General features: G+C 42.0%; 1 protein-coding gene across 1 annotated transcript; it reads left to right on the forward strand.

The window, feature by feature from the left end:
• Nucleotides 1-564: 564 nt before the first annotated feature.
• LOC129363644 (sphingosine kinase 1) lies at nucleotides 565-21,405 on the forward strand. Its single transcript, XM_055035870.1, has 5 exons — nucleotides 565-1,037; nucleotides 9,989-10,138; nucleotides 13,496-13,590; nucleotides 13,942-14,057; nucleotides 14,843-21,405. Exons 1-5 carry the CDS (start codon nucleotides 611-613, stop codon nucleotides 15,747-15,749), a joined length of 1,695 nt encoding a protein of 564 aa, XP_054891845.1. The 5' UTR covers nucleotides 565-610; the 3' UTR covers nucleotides 15,750-21,405.
• Nucleotides 21,406-22,313: the final 908 nt, after the last annotated feature.

Below are 22,313 nucleotides of genomic sequence, written 5' to 3' on the forward strand. Positions count from 1 at the left end.
CGTATTGATCTGGCATTACAGATCAATACAGATATAAGCTCGGCGTGAACGAATCCACGGTGGCGTTGGAGACGAGAGCTGCGACTTTATGAACAAATTTATTTTCCTTGTGGAAAACCGAGAGCGATGGACATACCAGCGGCTTATAGCCCGGTGAGGCTTATATATTTGCGTTTCCAGTTGTTTTTTTTTTTTTTTTTTTACTTTTACAGTGAGGCTTCAAAGTCCGGAAAATACGGCAAGTTACTTTTTCTAAGTGACTGCCATCACTGCCCAAATCCACTATTTAAGGATGTTTTCGGGTAAAAAAACAACAAACAAAATAATTTTTTTTAAAAAGCAACCATTTCAAATGTTATTGCTCCATCAAACTAATGACAGCAAGCAGAGCAGAGCAGGTGTAATTCTGAAGTATTCCTGAGGAAGAGGTGGGACGGTGTGCACGCCTCTCCTCCTGCTCCTTTGCTGTAATTCCCCTCACAGACGGTAGGGGGAGGCGGTGAATCAGGCAGGCTGCGCCCATTCCCGTTTAAACGGTCCCACGGCAGGCTGGCAGGTTCAGAGTGTGCTCGGCACCGGCCTCCGGGACGCGTCTCACTCTCCGTCCGGGATGGAGACAGACGCCTCAGCGCCGGACCCATCCCGGCAGTGCAACGGGTTCTCGGGCGCGCTGTACGGAGAGTTCACCGACACTCTCCACGAAGGGGTGCGCTACTCGGTGAGCCTGACGGAGAGCGCCCTGACCGTCCAGAGGATCTCCTCGTCTCCCGACCGGACGAAGGCGGTGTTCAACTTGAGCGACTGCATCGGCTCTCGGGCGTATAAAGGGCCAGACGGCGCGGACGTCGGCGCGTACTTCGCGGCTTATTTCTACCCGTTCAAGAGACGCTGGATGAGCACCGGAGTGGCCCGGCAGAGGGTGGAGCAGTGCTTTCGGGTCGCCCTAGTGCAGGACCCGCTCGTCAACCTCCGGGAGGCTGAAAGATGGGCTCATGCCATCAGAGATGCCTCGGTGCTGCAGGCTCCTCGGAGAGACGGTGAGGAAACGCGACGCTCTGGATCCCGTAAACTTAAAGTCTAACTTTAGATAATGCATTTATTAATAGAATAAATTGTTTTATGCCCATGAAGCCGGACATGGGCATAAAATAAACATTAAAAAAAAGTTTCTCATATTTTGTGTACATTTCGATCTGACTCAAAATCTTCCTCCTTACTGGATACATTTATTTGTTATAAAATCAGTATTGTTTTAGAATTTGATGAGATTCATGTTTACGATGGACAGTCTATGTATTTGTTTTGTGCAAACACAATGTGAGAGGTGTCCATTTGCATTCAGCCCTTTTAGCCTCTACCAGATTAGTACATCTGTAGTTGTTCAATTTTGTTCAATTTGTCTGTGTAAAATTGCTCAAGCTCAGTCAGATTTGCTGTCCGCCAATCTAAGAAAGGATTTGCTCTGATGTAAGCCGCTGTAGCTCTGCCTGCACGGTAAAGGGTCCTCGTCCTGCTGGAAGGTGAACCCCCGGCCTCATCTCAGTTTTCTGGAGACGTTTTTTCCAGGACTGGCCCCTATTGATCTTCCTTTCAACTCTGATCAAAAACATTCTGCTGCGACCATGTTTCACCGCAGAGTTACTTTGGTCTGACCAGAATCTCATCCTACATGTTTGACGGTATTTCTCAAGACAAACATTCCCTCAGCACTGCAAATCTTATCGCTAGAAACAGGTTTGACAAAGAGGCAGCGGTTCACATTCCACCCGCTCTCTAACCGGCTCTGCCTGCATGGCAGGGTGAAAAGTGAGCTCATCCAATAACGTCTGTTAACTACCGTTAACTGAACGTTTCATGCCAGTTCACATGAAATGCCTGAGGGGAGAAGGGGCCGAACCTGAACCTCGATCTGGATCAGCATCTGCTCTCAAAGATCACCTTGAGCAGTCAGCTCTTCGGCTGATCCTCTGTCAGCAGCCGAGGGTTAACAAGCTTCATTATTTCAGCTGAGTAAATTCCCAGTGAGACTTAACTCAGGTTGGGTGGAAAAATTAACGGTGACATAAAAACAACGGCTGTTTGTCATTTGCCTCCACAGCAGCCTCTTCTAATTGGGTATCATCCTGTCTTGTTCTGTGTAAAACGCGGCTCAGTCTGCAGTCTGGTTGGTTTCTTTTCACTCCGCTTTGGTGAACATCGACGACAGAGCAGTTAACACGAATAAAAAAATAACAAGAAATGACACACCTATTTACAGTGCCTTGGAAAAGTAACACAGCTTGAGCTTTTCATAATCGGCGTAGAATTTTATTTGATAGACTCAGACAAAGTAGTGAAACAAAGGATGAGTTGTCTCGATATTTTTTGAAAAATAATGTGTGCATCCCCTTTTATTATGAATGAAAAACAAAGAAGACCAAGGAGCACAGCAGACAGGTTATGTCTTAGAATATCCCCATAAAAGTCCAAATCTTAATCCAACTGAGAACTTGTGGTAAGAACTGTTGTTCACAGAAGACACTATCCAAACGGAGTGAGACTCACCTATTCCATATGGACACATATTGAAAAATCCACTTTTGTGTGTGTGTTTGCACACTGAGTGAGTAGTTGTAATGAAAACAAACACAGAAAGCATTAATTCTGTTTACAAAGCTGTCTCCAATGCTGTTTTTCATAGGGGGGGGTCAGATTGTTAATACTCCACTCCAGGTCAGGAAAAACACTTATATCTGTTTACACTATAAAGCAGGGATGAACTCAGGTGTTCAGGTTCAGAGAAGAGGCGGATATTTGACTTGGCAGTGACCAATTGGGAATGTTGACTCGCCAAAGACAGGGGCAAGAATGAGCAGCGGGATGAGGAATGAGGTTGCGATCCTGGCAGCAGCCTCCAGCAAACACGGAGAGAGACGGACAGAGAGACAGTGGGAGCTGTGTGAGGAGGAACATCCAGCCTGCCATCCAGTCAGCCCTCCCTATAGTCCGTGGCCCGCAGGAATTTGAGATTCAGACCTGTGTGCCAGTGAGCCAGGCGGGCAGATGGTAACCTGTGAGGTAACCTGCCTCCCTCCCTGTCACTGTCCTCCCTCTGGACTCATCAAAGAGCTCCATCTTGGGAGGGCTTGTCCCTGTGCAACACTGCCTCTTATTCCAGTCTCCTTCTGAGCACAGTCTCTCTGCGATGATGGGATCATATGATTAATTCATAAGCTTGTTTTAGCTCTTCAGATCCGCTGTTTAACGGAATGTTTTATTCGCTTTAAATGAGTTCTATTTTCCTAATGAATGAACCGGAATTGTCCTTTTTACTCGTCACAGAGGGCGCATGAAAGTCAGCGAGACTCACTAATCCCTCATGGAGGACTTCCCTCAAGTTAATTGCATGTCATCTCATCTGGGGACTGCAGATGGATGGAAAGGTTGGATTAAAAGTGAAATTACTGCGTGAAAGCTTGGTATTTAGGGAGACGAGCTATCAAGGGTGACTCAACACGCATTACAAATATGACTGAATTACTTGCGTTCGAGATGTAACTCTCCTAATTTAGCCTGCGATATGAAATCCGCTCAGAAGCCGCTTGGCAGTTGAGTTAAAAGAGTTGCAGGCAACGTCGTCCGTGCCTCGCCTCGCAAAAGTTCACGCCCTAGGATTCCTTTCACTTTATGTCAAAATGCCTTTATAGGGATTTTTATTTTATTTTTTTTGCGATACATCAACTCAGAGTAGTGAATGATTGTGGAGCGACATAAAAAAAAACGCGTTTTCACTAGTAAACATCTGAAAAGTGTGGCATAAATATGTATTCACTCACCTGAGCCAATCGATAACTTACAGAGCGACCATTTGCTGCAGTGGTAGCTGACATAGCCTTTTGTCCCTACAAGCTTGTCCCACAATTACTCCCACATGAAAATTCTCTGGAACATTTCAAAGTCTAAATGTCTTAAAGCTGAAAACATTCGGATGCACAAATAATTCTGCTGGTGGCAGAGCCCACGTCACAGAGAGAAAATAAAAGAGCCGTAAGCCCCCCACCCTTAAAATGAGTGTTTTTCAGCTGCCTCAGGGTCAGGTGCGCCTGTCACCGAGCGAGTCTCCTGGGTGGGGACTCTGCTGAAGATGCTGTGGCTCATTCGGCAAGGAACTAAAATGCGTCACGAGGCGACCTTTCACCCCAGCCAGCATCTCAGTCCCAGCGGAGCGTTCGTCTTGTTGCTCCATGACACATGGATGTGATGGCCTGTCAAGCCCCGCTCCAGCCCCCCCTCGCCCGGCGCTGTCTCTGCAGGCAGCGGTGTTTATTCTCCGCGGACCTCCTCCCCTCCTTTTCAGCAGACACTCAGGGAGCGGCTTGTTTGCAGTCTGAATATAACCGTCGCTCCCGAACAGGAACACTTTCACAGAATATCTGCTTTCTGTTCCAGCGGTCGTCCTGAATGCTTTCCATGTTTTAATAAATCCCACTTGTTCCAGCGACATGGGAAGGTCTTATAAGGCTTAATGCTGTGTGGTTGTAGTGTTTGCACCAACAATAAAAGTTGCCTGTAAGCCACTTGTTTGCTCTGATGCATTGTCACATCCAGTCTGCCTGTCACCTCACTGTGTGTGTGTGTGTCTTTACTTTCTTGCAACTGTGAAATGCACACATCACTGCAGAAACTTTATGTGCCAGCTTGATGGACAGCATGTGCTTGCAGGTTTATGACTTCTTGCCTGAGACAGATTTCACATACACAACACGTACTGAGTCTGACAGAGAGAAATCTATGAAAAGAACTTTACATACTGAGAGTTTGACATTGTTAGCAGTATTTCAAACAAGGTAGGATGATGATCTTAAAGATGAAACTTGGGTCTTCAAAGGTCTCTATACCCTTTTTTTTTTTACTTTTTTCATAGTTTAGCATTTTACAGTCGGACTAATACAACATCATGCGTGTATTCAGTCCACTTTACTAAAATACCTCTAAATAAATTCCAGTTTAACCTTTCAGACGTAATCCAATTAGCAGAGTATGGGCCACAACTGTGGTCTGCTCTGGTCAGATGAGACAAAAACTAAACCTTTTGGCTAACACAAAGAATGCAACCTATAGAGTGTGGCCAAGATCTGGAAAACTATTTTGCTGGTTTATTGAGGAAGACTCACCTGATGACTTACATGTGTGGGTCCCATATTTCTTTCTTCTATGAATTAGACAGTCAACTGTATCCACAGACCAAGCCCATTAACGACGTTGTTCTCCCACTATTTTGTAACTTGCTCTTGACTCTGAGCCAGATTTTTATGGTAGTGCCTCATATGGAGCCCCAGGGGTGTTGTTTCACTAAACTTAGGCTCAAGGCGACCTTGAAGAACTTCTTATAAATGTACAAACCAGCCACCAGGGCAGTTTTTACCACCTTTGAAAAATTTGATTTTAAAGGTGACTTAAATAATCGAAGGTCTACAAATTCTCTTTAGCGCTTGCTCCCACAACGCGCTGCCTGTTTACCTGAAGCTCTGTCTAGGAGCCTCAGGCTCCCGTCGAGCTGCTAACCGAGGACCCTTCCTCTAGCCCTGAACACACAGCTCCTCCAGACTAGTGGCAGCAGCCACCCTCCAAAGAACTTTCTCTTTGTCAATTCACTGCTTTATTATGAAGTTTTCTGAATGGATTTCACATCCATTTGTTTTCACACCTATGACATAAAACATTTGCTGTTGATCTGCAATCTATTGATACCACAGAGCTTATATATTTGCATAAATGTTGTTGCCCTTAACTTTTAAATAAATTTTCATTAAATTCAGTATAATACTTAATACTGAATGGTATAAACTAGAAAACAGCACCAACACATCAAAAACAAAATCAAGCTAGTACTTAGGTTATTACTTTTGAGACGTTGGGGTTAAGGTTATGGCTATTGTGATGTGTCACATCTTCAAATATGTTCTTGATCTCACCCTGTAGAAACCAGGGAGTTATAAAATAATAATCTGCTTGGTGGTTTATGAAATCTGCACAGTAGTAGCTGACCTTAATCTCTCAGAGATGACAGACTTATAAAATTCTCCAAGTCAACGTTTAGCTTGACATGCTTATCATGGTGAAAGTGAACAAACCTCCAGAACAAGAGTTTATTGAAAACACAAAAGAGCCAACTTTGCTTTTAGTCTCAACAACAAATGTGATTGAAAAGTGAAAGGTGATTGACTTTTTCTTGAATCTAAATAGGGGTGGAATATTGCTTAAGTTACTATAACTTGCTCCTGACTTCAAATAACTTTGTTTAGAATAAGTTTGAACAGTGGATATGGTTGAAAAACATCATAACTTCAAAGTTACCTTCTAATTGATGCTATAATATACTATGAATTTGTGGAAAATTCATATAAGGATTTATATGAATCCTTATATGAATTCATATAAGGATTCATATCCTTATATGACTTGCAATTTCATATAAGGATATGAAATTCCTTATATGACTTGCAATTTGAGGTTTAGATTGTTGTTCTGTTTAAGTAGAAACAGCGTGTTATTATTAAACTAATTAATATTAAACCATACTTTTAAGGCTACTAACTGTGAGTAGCCTTAAGTAAAAGTCTGATTCTCAGTCCTGAGGAAGGTACAGAATTTATTTAGGTTCATTTCGTACTGTTCAGGTACAAATGTTGGAGTTACTAATAATCCCCTGACTTTGTAGAAGTGCTGAAAATGTTCTTTTTCAGTACTTCCCATTGAACCTAATATATCATTTGGTGAGGATATCTTTGAACAGACATTGCAGCCTGTTAACATTTTCTTTACAAAGTTAGTAAAACTTTTAAGGACAGGTTCTTCTTTTCCATGTCCCTGACAAAGTCCCAAGAGAACTATTCACCTTTCATAACTCATGGCTGCTCATGTTTATATCTAATTGATCTGAATACATATAAGAATGCTTTATTGTAATACTCAGATAGATGTATTGTGTTTGGAGGTTCAAAAAAAAAATCCTAATCAGTTTTTTTTTTAAATAAAATTCTATTTATTTACTTATTTATTTAAAATTTTTTGCACTAAAAAGTTCAAAACAAAACTTTTTTTTTTGGTCAGTACCAAAAAGTTGTTTAAAATGAATATTGTTCCCCTTAAAATGGATTTATCAAGTACAAAACCTTTAATAAATAGGTGCAGATTATGTTAAAATGAGGTTTCTCTGGCTGGTCTTTTTTATGTGTTATCCGTGCCAATCCACTAAGGATTTCATCTGACTTTGACCTTTTCATGACAGTGTGTGGATTTGTTTTAATTGGATGCTTTTCAGTTCAGTTCACTTGAGTGCAAGACCTCAATCTAAAAGCTGGTTGACCTTCAAAAGCTGCTTTCCACTCGATTCTGGAAGGGCATGGATCTTTTTACGATTGAAAGCCACATTGTGCAGGGATGCGACTAGCAAACAATAGTGGCATCCCTGTGTGAATGAATAGAGGTGGATTGGCCTGTGTGTTTCTCACCACTTCCTATTGGGGTTACCCATGTCTTGTTTGGAAGCATTTCCGATCATAGTTTGTGTTCAATCATTCTGGTTCTAATTGACTTTGGCATCTGGTATAAAGGTACCAGGTTCCTTGTTGAACAATGATATGGACTGTCTGGTTAGAAGCATTTCACCCAGATTAAGTTGGACTGTCTAAAGCAAGTACTTTTATTTAAAGCATTCCTCTCAGATCTACAACTTTTATATTACCACATTTTATGCGTTCAGGAATGGATCATCAAACAATCCATTTTATGATCCATAAAATCATAAAATAGATTTTATAGATTTTAACAAAAGTCAGCATCATCCCCAGTACAAATTTTATGATAGAAATAAATACTGATGTTTTTGCCTTCTGTCCTCAAATGACATTTTTCTATCCTGATAAAAGGCATTTTCTGGAAACTTCGCCTGGAAGGCGAAGTTGGCTTCCGGATGTACTTTTTTGAGGAATCTCATTGAGGCATCTGACATAGCTCTAGAAGAGGCTAGATTTGTCCAAGTCAAAAAGGTGAATCGCATTATACCTGGGAAATGGAAGGAAGTTAGCTTTTCCTACTGGGGTTAGCAAAAAACCATAGCTGCGTAAGTTCTTTCTTCAGCGAACAGAACTCTGTCGCCTTCTTGCTGCTTTGATGTCACATATGCAGTTTGCTAAAGATAAGCAATCAAATTCACCTGTCTGAAAAATGACTGAGTCCGGAGTCAGTATGTTTTTAAGACAAAATAAGAGCGGACTCACAGATACACAATGGAATATCTTTTCATTCCAATAAGCACTGAAACCCAGAGATGTCACTCAGCGTTGATGCCTGTGGCTGACTCATGCTGCTACAGAGTACATACACTCACCAGTCACTTTATTAGATACCCCTTGCAAGTACTGATTGGACTCAGAACTGCCTTCATCTTTGGAACATAGTTGCAACATGGTCTTTGACACATTCCTCTGAGATTTCGCTCCACCTTGGCGTGACGGCGTCACACAGATGCTTCGCCTATTGCACAGCCGTGATGCAAATTTCTCATTCAACAAATGTGCTCCACTGGGAGGCCATCGCAGTGCAGCGAGCTCATCCTCATGCACTAGAAAGAAATGTCAGATGATTTGTGACATGTTGCATTATTTTGCTGGAATTAGTCATCAAAGGATAGTTCATTGTAGTTAGAGTCAGGGACGAACATGTTCATTAGGTTGTGGTGTTTAAATGATGCGTTCGTACTAAGGACCCCAAAGTGTGTCAATAAAATATCCCTACACCATTACCCAGGTGTCTCAGTCGTTGCTGCAAGGGAGGGCGGACATTAATTTACGTTAATGTCAGATTTATTACCATGTAACTGCTGGAGCTGCAGCAGCAGTGGAACTGGTTTGGTCTTCTACTGAGGGCCACTGGCTTCAGGTTTCAACATGTTAGGTGCTCAGAGACTATATTTTGCTTACCTTTGATGTAAAGGTGCCCTTCCTTCATTTCAAACCAATCTTTTTCATTCTCCTCTGACATTCTCCTGTGACAAGAAGATGGCTATGCACAGCATGTCAGCAGCTTACCATAAACCTATCACTTTAAGATTCCTTTTAAAACCCTTTCTGTCAAAATCTGATGCTTGGTTTGAACGTCAGCGATGCTGAGATTCACTAAGTTGCAGCTGATTTACTACCATTGGCACTGAAGCTGTCAATGTGTACATAGGGTGTGCATAATTGATCCCCAACTTTTGCAACAAGGAATTACCCTTGTAGTGTAAATCAGCGTCACTCTGCAGCAGTGTCCACAATTGAAGAGGATCCAAGTGATTCATTAGTTTTTAGCTGAAAGATAACAAGGCCAAGTCAGTTTTTATCTCAACCATCTCAAGTGTGCAATGATCCACATTTAGTGGACCTTCATAACAATATGAAAATATTGATTTGAGTCAATGTTTAAAATAGGAAAGAGAATACAACATACCCCTCTGGTAAGGTAGATGTCTGTTTGTCTGCACACTGCAAAATCGTCCGTCAACCAAATGTCTCCAGAACAATATATTCTCTGGACAGTAAAGTTTAAAACGATTAAAACTGTGAGTGTGGCTGTGTAATAGGTCACCAAACAGACTGAACAGGATAGATTTTTATTTTCCTCCCACTGATTTGTGTTTCTTTGAGGCGTGCAGCTGCAAGCAGACGTTTGCTGTAGTCATGCAATGAAAAGTTCCCGGCATTGATCATGAATAATTGGTAAGATCCTAAATAAAATGCATGGGTAAGCCTTCTCTCTTTGCAGCGTCACATTAAAATTGAGCACTGTCAGTCTCTGTGCTCGCCCAGGCGACAGATGTGGACTTCTTTCAATTTTTTTCCCCTCCCGCTGCAATTCTATGCATATTTTCGGAGAAGGGGACAGCTCTACTTCTTTATTCTTTAAGCTAAGCTATTCTTCTCATCCTCTTTATCCTGACTCACATCACCCCGTTTCTGCCTGTTAGGTGTGATGTACACGGAGCTGAAAAGGCCTTGCAGAACCATGATCCTGGTGAACCCCCACAGCGGACGGGGACAGGCCCTCCAGCTGTTCACTGGCCACATACAGGCCATGCTCACCGAGGCCTCCGTTCCCTACGAACTCGTCAAAACAGGTCAGTCATAAATATGTTCCCCGCATGCGTCCCGTTTATCGTCTCCGCATAAAACAGAGGATTAAACGTCCCGCTACATCGTAGCGTGATCAGTCTGAGAACTGGGTCATGCTGCGAGTTGCGCACGCATTAACATGAGCCCAAGCCACGATGCTTCGAAGCAAGTTTTGATCTCTGCGGGAATTATGCATTGTTTTTTGTGATCGCAAATTCAACAAGGCATGTGCTCACAGACAACATGAGCATTAAGTTCTCATTCTACTCGTGCCATCTGCTGCACATTCAGCATGATTTGCTGAAGCTTCTCGGTGACCTTTACCAGTATTGTGCCTGTTACTGTTATTCTAGGCTATTTTCACCATAAGAAAGCTGTTACTCTGCACAGCTTCAATGCCATGTTTGGAACCAAATGGCTCACATTTCACCATTTACCCCATGTCACGTCAAAGTGTTCAGAGGTTTTCAATTTTTCTTGCGTTGTGTTGTGTTGCATTCACAATATTCACTGGATTCTATTGAGATTTTATGTGACAGATCAACACAGAAATATGAAGTGGCAGAAAAACAACATGTAGTTTTCAACAGGGGCAGAGATTCAGACTGGAAGTGTAACCACCATGGTTTTCCAATAATCAGAGCTTTGTGTTTGTATTTATCGTCAAAATTAAAAATCAGTGAGCAAAATTGTATTATATACGCGACTTATAAAAATAATATCACAAACATAAAACAACCTCCAAATCTATACAGACCTATCATGTCATGAAGGGAAATGAACATGTTTTAGATCATTTTCAGATCTTAAAGTCGAGTTTGGACCTCAGTCCATTGATCTTTAGACGTTATTTGTTTCTATATATGGGTTTTACTGACTTTATTTGTATTTTTCTAGAGCTGGTAAAGAAAACATATATTAACAAAAAAGCTGATCAGGACAACTAGATGTATAGCCTGTATATTCAGATATCTTCATTACTTTGAACACAGACTTTCTCCTAAAATGTTTTTATTTGCCTCCTTGTTTCTGGTTAACCATAATAGATTGATCTGAATCCATTTAATTAATCAACCAGATACCTTCTTTAACGTATCATTCCGTTTTCACTCCAAAGATATCCACTTGTGTTGATCCATTCCAGTGAGGTTGCAAAGTGGGGGGAAAGAAAACATAACTTTGAGGGGAATTGTATTTTTTTCCTCTGCGTCCCGCATACTTACCCCCTTGGTTAAGGCCGACCAGCAGTTTGACAGTTCTGAATATTCTGTCTCCGTTTGGATCAGCTCGGCATTATGCAGCTGAATCTCTGCTGCAGCTCACAGTGAGATGGATTATGACAGCGAATGCAGCAGAGCGCTGGAGCAGAAACTCTGCTTGTGTGGTTTTTGTCTCTGTGAGGAAGTACGCTGGCATGCTCGCACATACTTAACGGGCTCCTGGGACCTGAAGGAGGGTCAGCAACTGGATGGAGATGAAAACACAGAGCTTAATTACCGAGGCCAACGAAGAGGAACAGAGATGGACGTAAAGGAAGGGGGAATATTATGTGGGACGCTGAGGCCTCAGAGTGGGGTGATCCATCATGCACCGGGCCAACCAACTCTAGTCCACTTTACTCGGCATACGCCTTTTTGATGAGTGTATCAAACTGCTTTTGCCTAGCGCCGTCGTCAACAAAACTCCTGTTGCGTCGGCCTGTACATTTTACGTACTTTACGAAGCACAGAGTGAACCAGTTTTAGTCTTTACCTGGGATAACCTTGGAAAAAGGCAGAAGGCATTAACACATAAAGCAAACTGTGGCTTTAAAAAGAAAGGACGGGAATATGACCCAGATTTTAGGTGGTTTTATTTTTGTTTTCACACAGAGTGTTTGCATCTCATGAAAGATTAGGCCGACAGCTTAAAGACTGTAATATCAACGGCGTAACAGTAAACAGCCTTTGCCTTCAGATTTAATTCATGCTAAAGGAGCCATGCGATACTGTAATGGACATAGATAAACTTTTCACTTAGCAGACAATATTTTAGTTTTTGGTCTTTTGTGATAATCATATTTTCTCAAAAGATTTTTTTTTTGTTGTTTTTTTTTTTTACAATTTTGAGTCTTCGTTAAGCCAGTTATCAAAATTAACAGAAGAAAGCACAATATATATACAGTCTCTCTGTCACTAATGAATCCATATGTTTCACTTTTTTGATTGAATTACTGAAATAGATGAGTATTTTGATTATCTTGGCTGCTGGGGAAGGTTTGCAATTTTTATGTGAAAGAACTCTGGACCAAAAATATTGGTTTCTGCAGCAGCAAACCTAGAGAAGCCTATGAAAATTGAATTCATTTTACCTTTGCTTCCCATTCAACTGCATGGAAAGTGCTCTACGAATACATTGAAGTTGAGGTCTGATTTTGACCCGAAGATATTCATAAATATGACAAAAACCATATGAGAAACAGAACTGGGTTTAAAGAAGCCACAGTTGTGTTTTGCAGTGATTGTATACGTCGTCTTCCGATGACCTTTTCAATAAGTAAGTATCTGGAAAGTAAAGCATTGGTCTGAAAATGCAGAATCAGCTGTCCTGTCTGGTCCTGTCAACACAGCACTGCATAACCACCTCTAGTCCGTCCGGCATACAGCAAACAAACAGCACAGGGGGGGTGAGGTAGGTGAGGTGACAGGGTAAGAGGGGAGTGGGTGGAGGCATGTAAATATTGAGCAAAGTAAAAGCAGAGAGTTGATCAATACTTCAGGAGGTATATTTTCCATCATAGTGGTGCCTTGAGAGGCACATCGGTGCCTCTCAGCTGCGTGTCTGCCGTCCTTCCTCCCCTCCACCACTTCCCCCTGTCTCCCTCTCTAAAGTTGTTTCCATTTTCCACACGCGACTACACTGGGGAGTCTCGGCTGGCAGGACTGTAGACTTTAATGCTGGCAGGATGAGCCCGCAGAGACCCCCAGTGCAGAGACCAACTCAAGGACTCTGCCAATAAAACTAGGCTGAACAAATAGCTCACTTCTCCAACAGCACATTTTACCAACACGCGGCCACATGCTCCCCGCGCTCTCGGTCACAGATGTTTGCAGGCTGCCTAAGCTGCCTCGGAGCTGCTGAGTAGCCACTGGATGAGCTAATGTGATATGTCTGGTCCGATAAGAGGAAATTGAATCCCTTTTCTGCCTAATCTCCCTGATCCCACTCCAGAGCCTGCGGCGATGAAGGGAACATGTCTTTTTTCCCCCCCTCTCCCTCCCTCTCTCTCTGCCCTTGCTGCTTTTTATCATCATTTTGTCACTTTGTCCCACATTTTCTGCCTTGCCTCGCAGTTGACGCTTGCATTTCTTCTGTTTTGTTAGAGCACCAGAACCACGCGCGGGAGCTGGTGAGGAACGCCGACCTGACGCAGTGGGACGCGCTGGTTATCATGTCTGGTGACGGCCTGCTGTTTGAGGTACGCGGCCCACTTCTGCCCTTTAACGATGAGAGTTGTTCATCAGTGGGTGCTGGATCGACCTCCAAAACTCCAGCTTCTATTTATGGCACGTCTTGGAACAGAAATATAAAAATTTAATTTGGTCTCAAACATGATAAAGGAGATCAGGTGCCGGGGCTCTTGCATGGGGGAAAGAAAAAAAAAACTGCAGTCATCCAGAGAGTATTTTTGTACTTAGCCACAGCACCATCTGGTCTCCCTGGTAGTGCCACACTACATACAAAACAACATGTTTCTGTCTCTTCCAGAGATACAGCTTCTTATTTTTGAGCCAAAGCTAAATTTTGGTGATCTCTCTTGTTCACTCAGGTGATAAATGGGCTGATGGAGCGGGATGACTGGCAACAGGCCATCCAGACTCCTCTGGGGATGCTACCAGGTGGCTCTGGCAATGCCCTGGCCGCATCCATCCACCACTACTCGCAGTGAGTCCATCTTTTAATGAGTCATTTAAATGCATAGGCTAACGGTGCAAAAGACGAGCCTTCGTTAGTTTATAGAAGACAATTTGTCTCCTTCCTGTGTAATTAGAGCAAAGGCTGACTGGGCTCATCGTTCCTCGGGAGAGAGGACTTACTGGGACTGTTTTGTTATGCGCCGAGAATTCATTTCTGGTTGCATAAACTCTCTAAAGCAGTGACGCGAGGGGTTTAGAAAGTCGCGCGTTATGTTGACCCAGCACATGTCCAGGTTATCATCCCCTTCTGCCGCCTGGTTGTTGGCACAATTTCAAAGAGCCATCACTGGCGAGCCAAAAATGTCATGAGCGCATCTGCTTTACGAGATGTTGGGACTTTGGATGACTCCGAACCTACTGCCGATTTGTGGACTTGTTTATATTACTGAGCACGTAGATGCAAAAACATTTTCATCAGCTCCTGCAACACTTCCAACCTGTGGATTTGGACCACCCAACTTCATTACTTCTCAGAAGCTCTAATATCATTTTTACTCCATTGTGTATCTGTCTCTTGTTTTTTTTAAAAAACCCCAAAAAAACACAGGGAAACAAATCTGCAGCATCATATTATTGTGCATTTGATAAAGATCTCGCATGCTATTTACACCAACTGTGATCTATCGGTATGTAGCTGGCTCAAATATCACAGCAATGACCAAAGAATAAGATTAATTACTTCAATCAAGATCATAAAATGGCATGTGCTGCTGTATTTTCTGTCTTATCTTGTTTTCTGTGACGATTCAACAGATCGCCTCCTGCCTGGAACGAGGAGCTGCTCCTGAGCTGCGGCTTCATGCTGTGCAAAGGTCTGGTTGGTTCTCTTGACTTGGTGTCGGTCCATTTGGCCTCCAGTCAGCGCCTCTTCTCCTTCCTCTCCTTGGCTTGGGGCTTTGTGGCAGATGTGGATATCGAGAGCGAGAAGTATCGTCACGTTGGAGCTATCCGCTTCCTAATGGGCACCCTGGTGCGTCTGGCCTCACTCAGAGTATATCAGGGCAGGTTAGCATACCTGCCAGCTAAAGAGGTACCAAAAGCTCCAAACGAAAGGGTGAGGGCGACCCGTCCTCCGTTCACACCTCAGCAGCCGTCTCTCTGTTCATCCCTTCCTTGTCATCTCGTCCCCAAAGCTTCGCCAAAGCAGAGCTCTCTGAAAAACTGCGTTGACACGAACCTGAACCAAAACTCCATCACCAACTCCTCCAACGTCATTACCAACATGAGGCCCGAGACGCGTGGCAACAATAAGACTCTGTCACCTATGGATTCTCTCCTCCCCAGCCTGGACCAGCCGGTCCCTGAAAACTGGACGGTGGTCAATGAGGAAGACTTTGTTCTTGTGCTGGCTATTTACCAGTCCCACCTAGCGGAGGATCTGTGGACAGTGCCGGGAGCGATGGCGGATGACGGGCTGATTCATCTGTTTTACGTGACAGCGGGAATATCCCGGCCCGCCCTCTTGCGTCTCTTCCTCGCCATGGAGAGGGGTTCCCATTTAGCCTGCGGTTGCCCCCACCTTGTGTACGAAAAGGTGAGGGCCCTGCGGTTAGAGCCCATCTCACAACAGGGCATGATCACCGTGGACGGAGAGGTGGTGGAATACGGCCCCATCCAGGCTCAGGTGCACCCCAGAATGGCGAGGCTGATATGCGGATGAACTCGTGCTTTACTTTATAGCTCTAGTTTGGCCTTTTATACTCATCGTCGGATTTGTTAAATGTGCTGTCTTCTCAGAAGTGCCAAAGACAATTGATCAGCCTTTGGAAATTCCTTTATTTTTCTACAGAGACAACCTGTCCTATTTTTAAGGACTTCTCGTCCTCTCTCAATGTTAGATTCAGGGTCAAAGCCATGGAGGATTGTTCTTACTTCTGGCTGGTCCAGGCTTAGAGAAATGAGGTGGAAATGTATGTGGACAAAATAAAAGTCAGATCTTTATGCATTTTTGTGCATACCCAAATGTGTGTATATGAGGGGCTTTGGAAGTTCAGTGGCAGCACATTGCACTCTGCTTGTCGACCCTTATAAGCATGGCACATGTGAAGAGAAGCACGATTTTCCTTCCCTGGGAGACTCCTGGAGAAACCCTGCCGCTTGCCCCGCTGTACTTCTACAGGCCTTCAATCCCCTCGCCCGGCCGCCGCCACCCGACAACACTGCCTGCCCTCCAGGTTTGTAAGAAAATTGAGGAGATAAAAAAAAAAAAAATCCCCCTGGGGATTTAGCTGTGACAGATCTTTAATCTTCGCTTAGTTTACATGAAAAGAAACTTTAGATTTGCTCATGTTAGAGCCCCACCTTTTCCTTCCCACCGAACAGATTTTACCAGCTTACGCTACACCTTTACCACCGTCTTCTCCATTTCCCGTACCGTTTCATCTCCAGCCACATCATTAAGTTGTAGGAATCGCCTCCACTCACACACTTTCTTCTCCCCCCACCTCTTCTTCCCCTCAGATCCTCACATACACACACATTCCCTTGCATCTCTGCAGCACTTAGCGAGGGGGAGGGGCGCGATCTGCTACTGTGCATATGATCCCCTCTCTTTAAGATTGTACTCTCGCTCCTCACCAATGGCTAACGAACCATCAGCACCTAATGTGTCCTTAATATGAGGGTTTAGATTGGCTAAAGCACGCTAAATAGAAAGTCGCCGTTTTTTTTTAAGCACATGAAAGCTCTTAGGTGGGTTTTCAAGCGGATATTAGGTTGGTCAAAGCACACTCGAGTGGATAAAGTGCAGTTTCAGACGGGCCCTGTTAGAGTTGCATATTGAGAGGCGTGTGATCGATGGAAGCCGGAGGGTGGCAGGTGTTTTGCTCGTCCGCGTGGCCTCCTCAGTGGCCGTCGGCGCTGTGGAGCAATTAGTGCACTGGAGCGGACCAGAGTGCAAATGTTAGCATTATCATCACCTTCCTTCGTTCACACACTCAGACACCAGTTTACCTCAGGCTACAGCACAACTGTGCATCTGCAACGTGTGCAGTTGAGGTGTATCAGACCGTTTTAGCAGGTCTTCCTTTAACTGTTATATTCTCAAAATGAAATACTGGCCAAACTGATGAAAATAATGTCCTTTCCTATGCTGACAGGAAAGAAAATATGACACTTTTGACTGTTCACTGGCTAGCGGGGGAACCACAAAGTGCTGATTTCTAAAATTTGTTTCAGGGCATCTGTCATTTTGAGCAAGAGGAAGGTGATGCAGTCAGCTGATAGCCCACTTAAATCTTCAGCTGTTTTCATCTGGAGCTGGTGGAAGACAAAATACTCATAAGGGACCGCCAGCAGGAGAAGCTGGTTAGGTCTTGCTGACTGCTGATACAGTGAAGAATTCATATGCCTTGGACTTTTTCACACTACAGCCCAAAAATTTTGAAGTGTTTTTTTTTACATGATTGAAAGGAGAGCATATTTGTAAAGTGGATGGATAAGGATACGCAGTTTTCAGTTTGCGCTACAAATATATATATCTTTCATTTCCATATGCTTGTTGGAAATTGACTGCTGTCAATAACAAGAAAAACCAAAAAACCCTTTTGGTATTGACAGCAGTATGTCTCCTCTAATTTTACACATCTATAGAATTGGGGCTTGTGTGTTTAGAGTGATGTGCAGTATCAGGTTTTCAGGTTGACCAAAGAGTGAAAATTATAGTGTTGTTTGACCCGAACACCGTCCTCCCCAGGATGACTGTTTAATAATTAAGTGGCATGTGAAGAGAATAGTCGCACTCAGAGTAATAGAGCTGATGAATAACTAAAATTGACTACAGGTTTCTCTACAAAAAAAAAAGAAGGTTTTCAGATGGATCGACACTGCAGATCAATCCGAGAAGGACTCTGATGCTGTGCCACCTTTGATAATTCAGAGTCCTTAGCACTTAGACATTAGCAAACATGAATGTGAATTTATCATGTTCCTCGACTAGATTTTCTAAACTTCATACGACTGTGGAGATACAGTCTCGAAAAGTAAATTATAGTTTGTGAAACGTAGTTTTTTTTCTAATTTACTTTAAGCTAACTTTTGGGACGATTGTGAAGGGAGTGTGTTATTTTCAAAAGATGACGTCGTGTGAGTCGTCACTTCGGTCGTTTTTGCGAGCATTTCTTTTGTTACCGGAGGTTTTACTTCCTCATCGTTGTTTTATCATGTAAACTGTGAGTTAAATTGGTTCATAAAGTCAGTTATTATTACTTTTCAGGCATAGTGAGCAAGTGACTGTGCCTTGTGTTATACAATATATCTCCTGCCTGCTAATGAAGCCCACCAATGCGAGCAAAGTTGCTTTTTAATATTTCAGATCAATCAAAAGACTGTGATCTATTATGCCCATCTAAGCTGAAACTAAGCTAAGTTTTTTTATTTTTTTTTAATTAGCATTTTCCTGAGTTTTTGCAGAACTAAGCAGAAGCTGAGCCGTCCCTTTAGATTTAGGTTTTACCAGAACTTCAAAACCAGCCTGGACGCAGTTTTCCTAAAGGTGGGTTTTTCCAACTGAGTAACATGAGAACAGCTGTCCTGGCTTCTAGAGAAAATGTCATGGTCCTAACAGCACTGATTGACAAAAGGGAGTTTGAAACAGCTACTTTTCTAGCTTCCTGAGCAGCCAGCTGTGCTGAAGCAGTAATACTAGCTTGCCTATAGGGTCGAGTTGTGTTATATTTTGGATTCTGCTTCAGCCAACAGCATTTTTGTTTTCTGCATCTAAAAGATTTTTCACAAATTACCTCTATTTCTTTTGTCTATTTCTGTTGTTTTTAAAATGTGACTTTCTGTGACAGAAAGACCCTAAAAATAAAAATCTCCTCTTTATTTTACTGTATTAAATTTTCATGTTTCCGTCCAGCTGCTGTCACAATGTCTCACAAATTGGGGCACCGACATGAATAGCCTGGTTTGAATAGTGTGCATGTGTGGGGATCACAGATGGGGAATCCACAGTGTTCGATTAAACAAGACATGTTAAGTTTTTTTATTTATGTTTTTATTATTATTATTATTATTATTTGCTGTGCGTGTCACTATCTCAATTTAATTAATTTGTTCTAGGTTTAAGAACCAACTTGCCCGTGGGGGGAATTTCAATCTTCTAGCCAAAGTGCATCCAAAATTTATTCACAGTGCTTCACTTCCAACCGCTTTGATCATTTTCCGATACTAGTAGATGTCAATAACTTTGGTCCATGTTTGTCTGAATTCCTTTAGTTGGGGACGATGTGTTGCTTAAGATTTCTTAGCCTACTTCATGTTGTCAGATTAGTCCTTTTTATGGGATTTGTTGATTGTAATGATTTGGAAGCAAGCGATGTGAGTTAAACTTAGCTTTCAAATAACTGACTAAAGTTACTTTAAAAAGTATAATCTATTGTGTGCTTGTATCTGATTTTGAGGTATATAAGCTGCACTTATCAGAAAGTAGGTCATGCTTACAGTTTTACTTTGGGTTTCAAGTTTCCTTCATCCTGAGATGAACAAATCTTTAACTGCGCATGCAGAGTGTTTGAACAGTGTTACAATAGACTGGCTAGTGTTATTTTGGGGTCACTGTCATTGCACAAAGGCGAAAATATGCAATTTTGTGACAGGTCCAGAAAATATGTGACAACTTGACTTGGCTGGTGATCAAATTGTGCTTCATACGGTGTTAAACATAAAGGCAATTCTAAAAGATTATTTACCAAAGTACTACTTCTCCTTACACCCTTTAAATGAAAAGTAAATAGCCGGTAGTGTGATGGGAGTGCTAAGTTATGAAGTTGCCCAGGCAGCACTTTTTCTCCCACTAATTAGTTGTTAGACGCTCACTTTTTCATTAGCAACTTTAGCTCCAAAATTACCCTTTCTGCATATTTATTAAATTATATTATTAAATATATAGCTTAAATTAAGAATACCTTTTTATACATTATTCAGTTCAAGATTTTGGCGAGCTCAGGCATTACATTTCTAGCCCCGGTGTTTATGTTTCAAAGTTCATCGTGGGTTTTACCGAGAGTCAGCATCTCGAAAACTCCCTCTCCTTTAAATAACCGGAGAAAGTCCTTGGAATGTCCTTGAAGGCGGATATAATACATCTCTCTTCCATGTCTTGGTTTTACATTCGCCAGGTCGTTGTTCGTACTGCACAGCAGTCCTGGTCACAGCCCATGCCCAACATATTGCATCCTCCATCATTACTGAGTTACCAGGCTGCCTGGAATGCATATCCTGTCCCATCCTGTCCTGCCCTGACCTGAAATTCCAGCTTCTCTCTTTATCATCTGCTCTATTAAGTCAAGATGAGCTATGCAAATGCCTTGTCATTGTGGCGGATTTTTGAAGTAAGAGCTCCCTCTGCTGGCCCGTGGGAGAACATACAGCGAACGGTTCTATCTTGGAAAATTTGCTCCGTCTGTTACACAACATGGTCTCCCCATCCTGCCACCTGTTCCCTCCTGTTTTATACTCAGATGCAGATTATTCTCTTACCACAGAAGCTCAGCAGCAAAAGACTTGAAGTTTATCTTTGATGACATCCAGCTTATTGTATCCTTCAGAAATTACTTGATTCTTGTTAATAATGAACATGAAAACGGTGTGTGGCATTAGACTACTGTTAATTTATGGTTCTAAACTGTTCAGTTCCACTGACTGTTGTTTTTTTTTGTTTGTTTGTTTTTTTACACAAATGTTAATACCCTTTGTTATTTCTTTATTGATTTAAGTAAATAACATACAAAACTCAATTATGTTTTTATTAAAATTGTAACACTTAAAAATCTTTTTGTACCATGTATATCTTCAGCTTGAAATCTTTTTCTAAAAGTCATGTTTTGCTCTAGAGTTCACTGCTGTCATAAGCCTGAAATATGCGCACATTTTCTGAAAGGTGTGTAGTGACGACTTATAGTTTTTTATGTGCAAGTAGAAGCTGATGTTCAGCGCAGTAGGTTGATGGTTTCGTGGAATCAGTCATGTGGTTTTGTGTTAGAAGCCAAAAAGAGCGTGGGTCTGTCTAGTGAATCGTGTGCCACCTGTTTGCAGCTTCTTCTTCTTCTTCTTGTTTTTTTTTCTTCTTCTTTGGATTAGGTGGAAATAAGAGGAAGGAGTTCCAGTGCCTTAGACTTTACACAAGACAGCAGTTACATCATACACAGATTTAAAGACTTTGAATTGCACACAATGTGATACAAACTCCAAGCAGTGTGTTTGCGCGTGTGCGTACGTGTGATTTGGATTGATGTCCAGCCACACATCATGTTCTTTTGTTTCCTGTAAGTTTTTATATCTTTTTTTTTAAAGATAAATAAAAAAAATGTAAAAGATTCTTTGTGTTCCTCAGCATGTCTTTTCATATTGTTAGATGAATTAGTTGGAATTTATTCCAACTTATCCTAGTCCATGATTCTCCAAGCTTATCTTCAGGCCCCAAGGAGCATTGGAGTTTTAATAATAATAATAATAAAGTTGATTGAATGCTCTGTTGCTGTTTTATTAGCAGTAACAGATATGTTAAACGTTGCTCTGAGCTAACATGTGCTTGGAATGGATCCTGAATATTTAATGATTTCGTTCTAAAGGTTTTACCTTCCAGTTTAAAAAGCAGGACACATCAGAAAAAGAAACAGAGTGAGTGATATTCAGCACTGCTGCAAAAGTCATCCATTTCTGTTCATTTATTTAAAGAAAAATCATAATTTAAACAGAATTGTTGATGATGATTAATGATATGATTCCAGGTTAACTTCAAAAAGTATGGAAGTTAAAGTAGGTGTACCCCAAGGTTACGCTCTTGGTGCACTTCTGTTTAGTTTGTGGGGGAATAACTTTATGTTGGCATCCTGGTGCAGGTAGTCAGATGAATACTAATGACACAGCTTTACATGTAGTTGATTAGAATATTGTCAAGTCTGTTGCTACATGTTATAAGTCATGTATATGACAAATATACCATTTATCTAACTGTACACCATTTAATGCTACAAATATATTCTTGATTTTATACATTTTTTCCCCTAGAAAAAAAACCAATCTAATTACTTTATAACCTCTTGGCCTCAAGCAAACTAATCAAGCCACTGGGAATGATATACAATCAGGCCATCAATATCTTGGATAGGAAGCCTACTGCATTGCATCCATATCACATTCTTGACTATGAGGAATTTTGAATGTATTTCCAAACTCTTTCAAACTCCTTTCTTGTACAATTAAAACTGAACCCTGCCTGACA

This window comes from Poeciliopsis prolifica, unplaced genomic scaffold, assembly GCF_027474105.1.
Source record: "Poeciliopsis prolifica strain line A6 unplaced genomic scaffold, Auburn_PproV2 SCAFFOLD010, whole genome shotgun sequence".
Taxonomy (NCBI): Eukaryota; Metazoa; Chordata; class Actinopteri; order Cyprinodontiformes; family Poeciliidae; genus Poeciliopsis; species Poeciliopsis prolifica.

What these genes read in the sequence shown, in the direction of transcription:
- LOC129363644 (XM_055035870.1), top strand. Translation starts at nt 611, where the DNA reads ATGGAGACAGACGCCTCAGCGCCGGACCCATCCCGGCAGTGCAACGGG. An exon ending in GCAGGCTCCTCGGAGAGACG is followed by an intron (nt 1,038 to 9,988) that starts GTGAGGAAACGC and finishes TCTGCCTGTTAG; the next exon opens with GTGTGATGTACACGGAGCTG. An exon ending in CTACGAACTCGTCAAAACAG is followed by an intron (nt 10,139 to 13,495) that starts GTCAGTCATAAA and finishes CTGTTTTGTTAG; the next exon opens with AGCACCAGAACCACGCGCGG.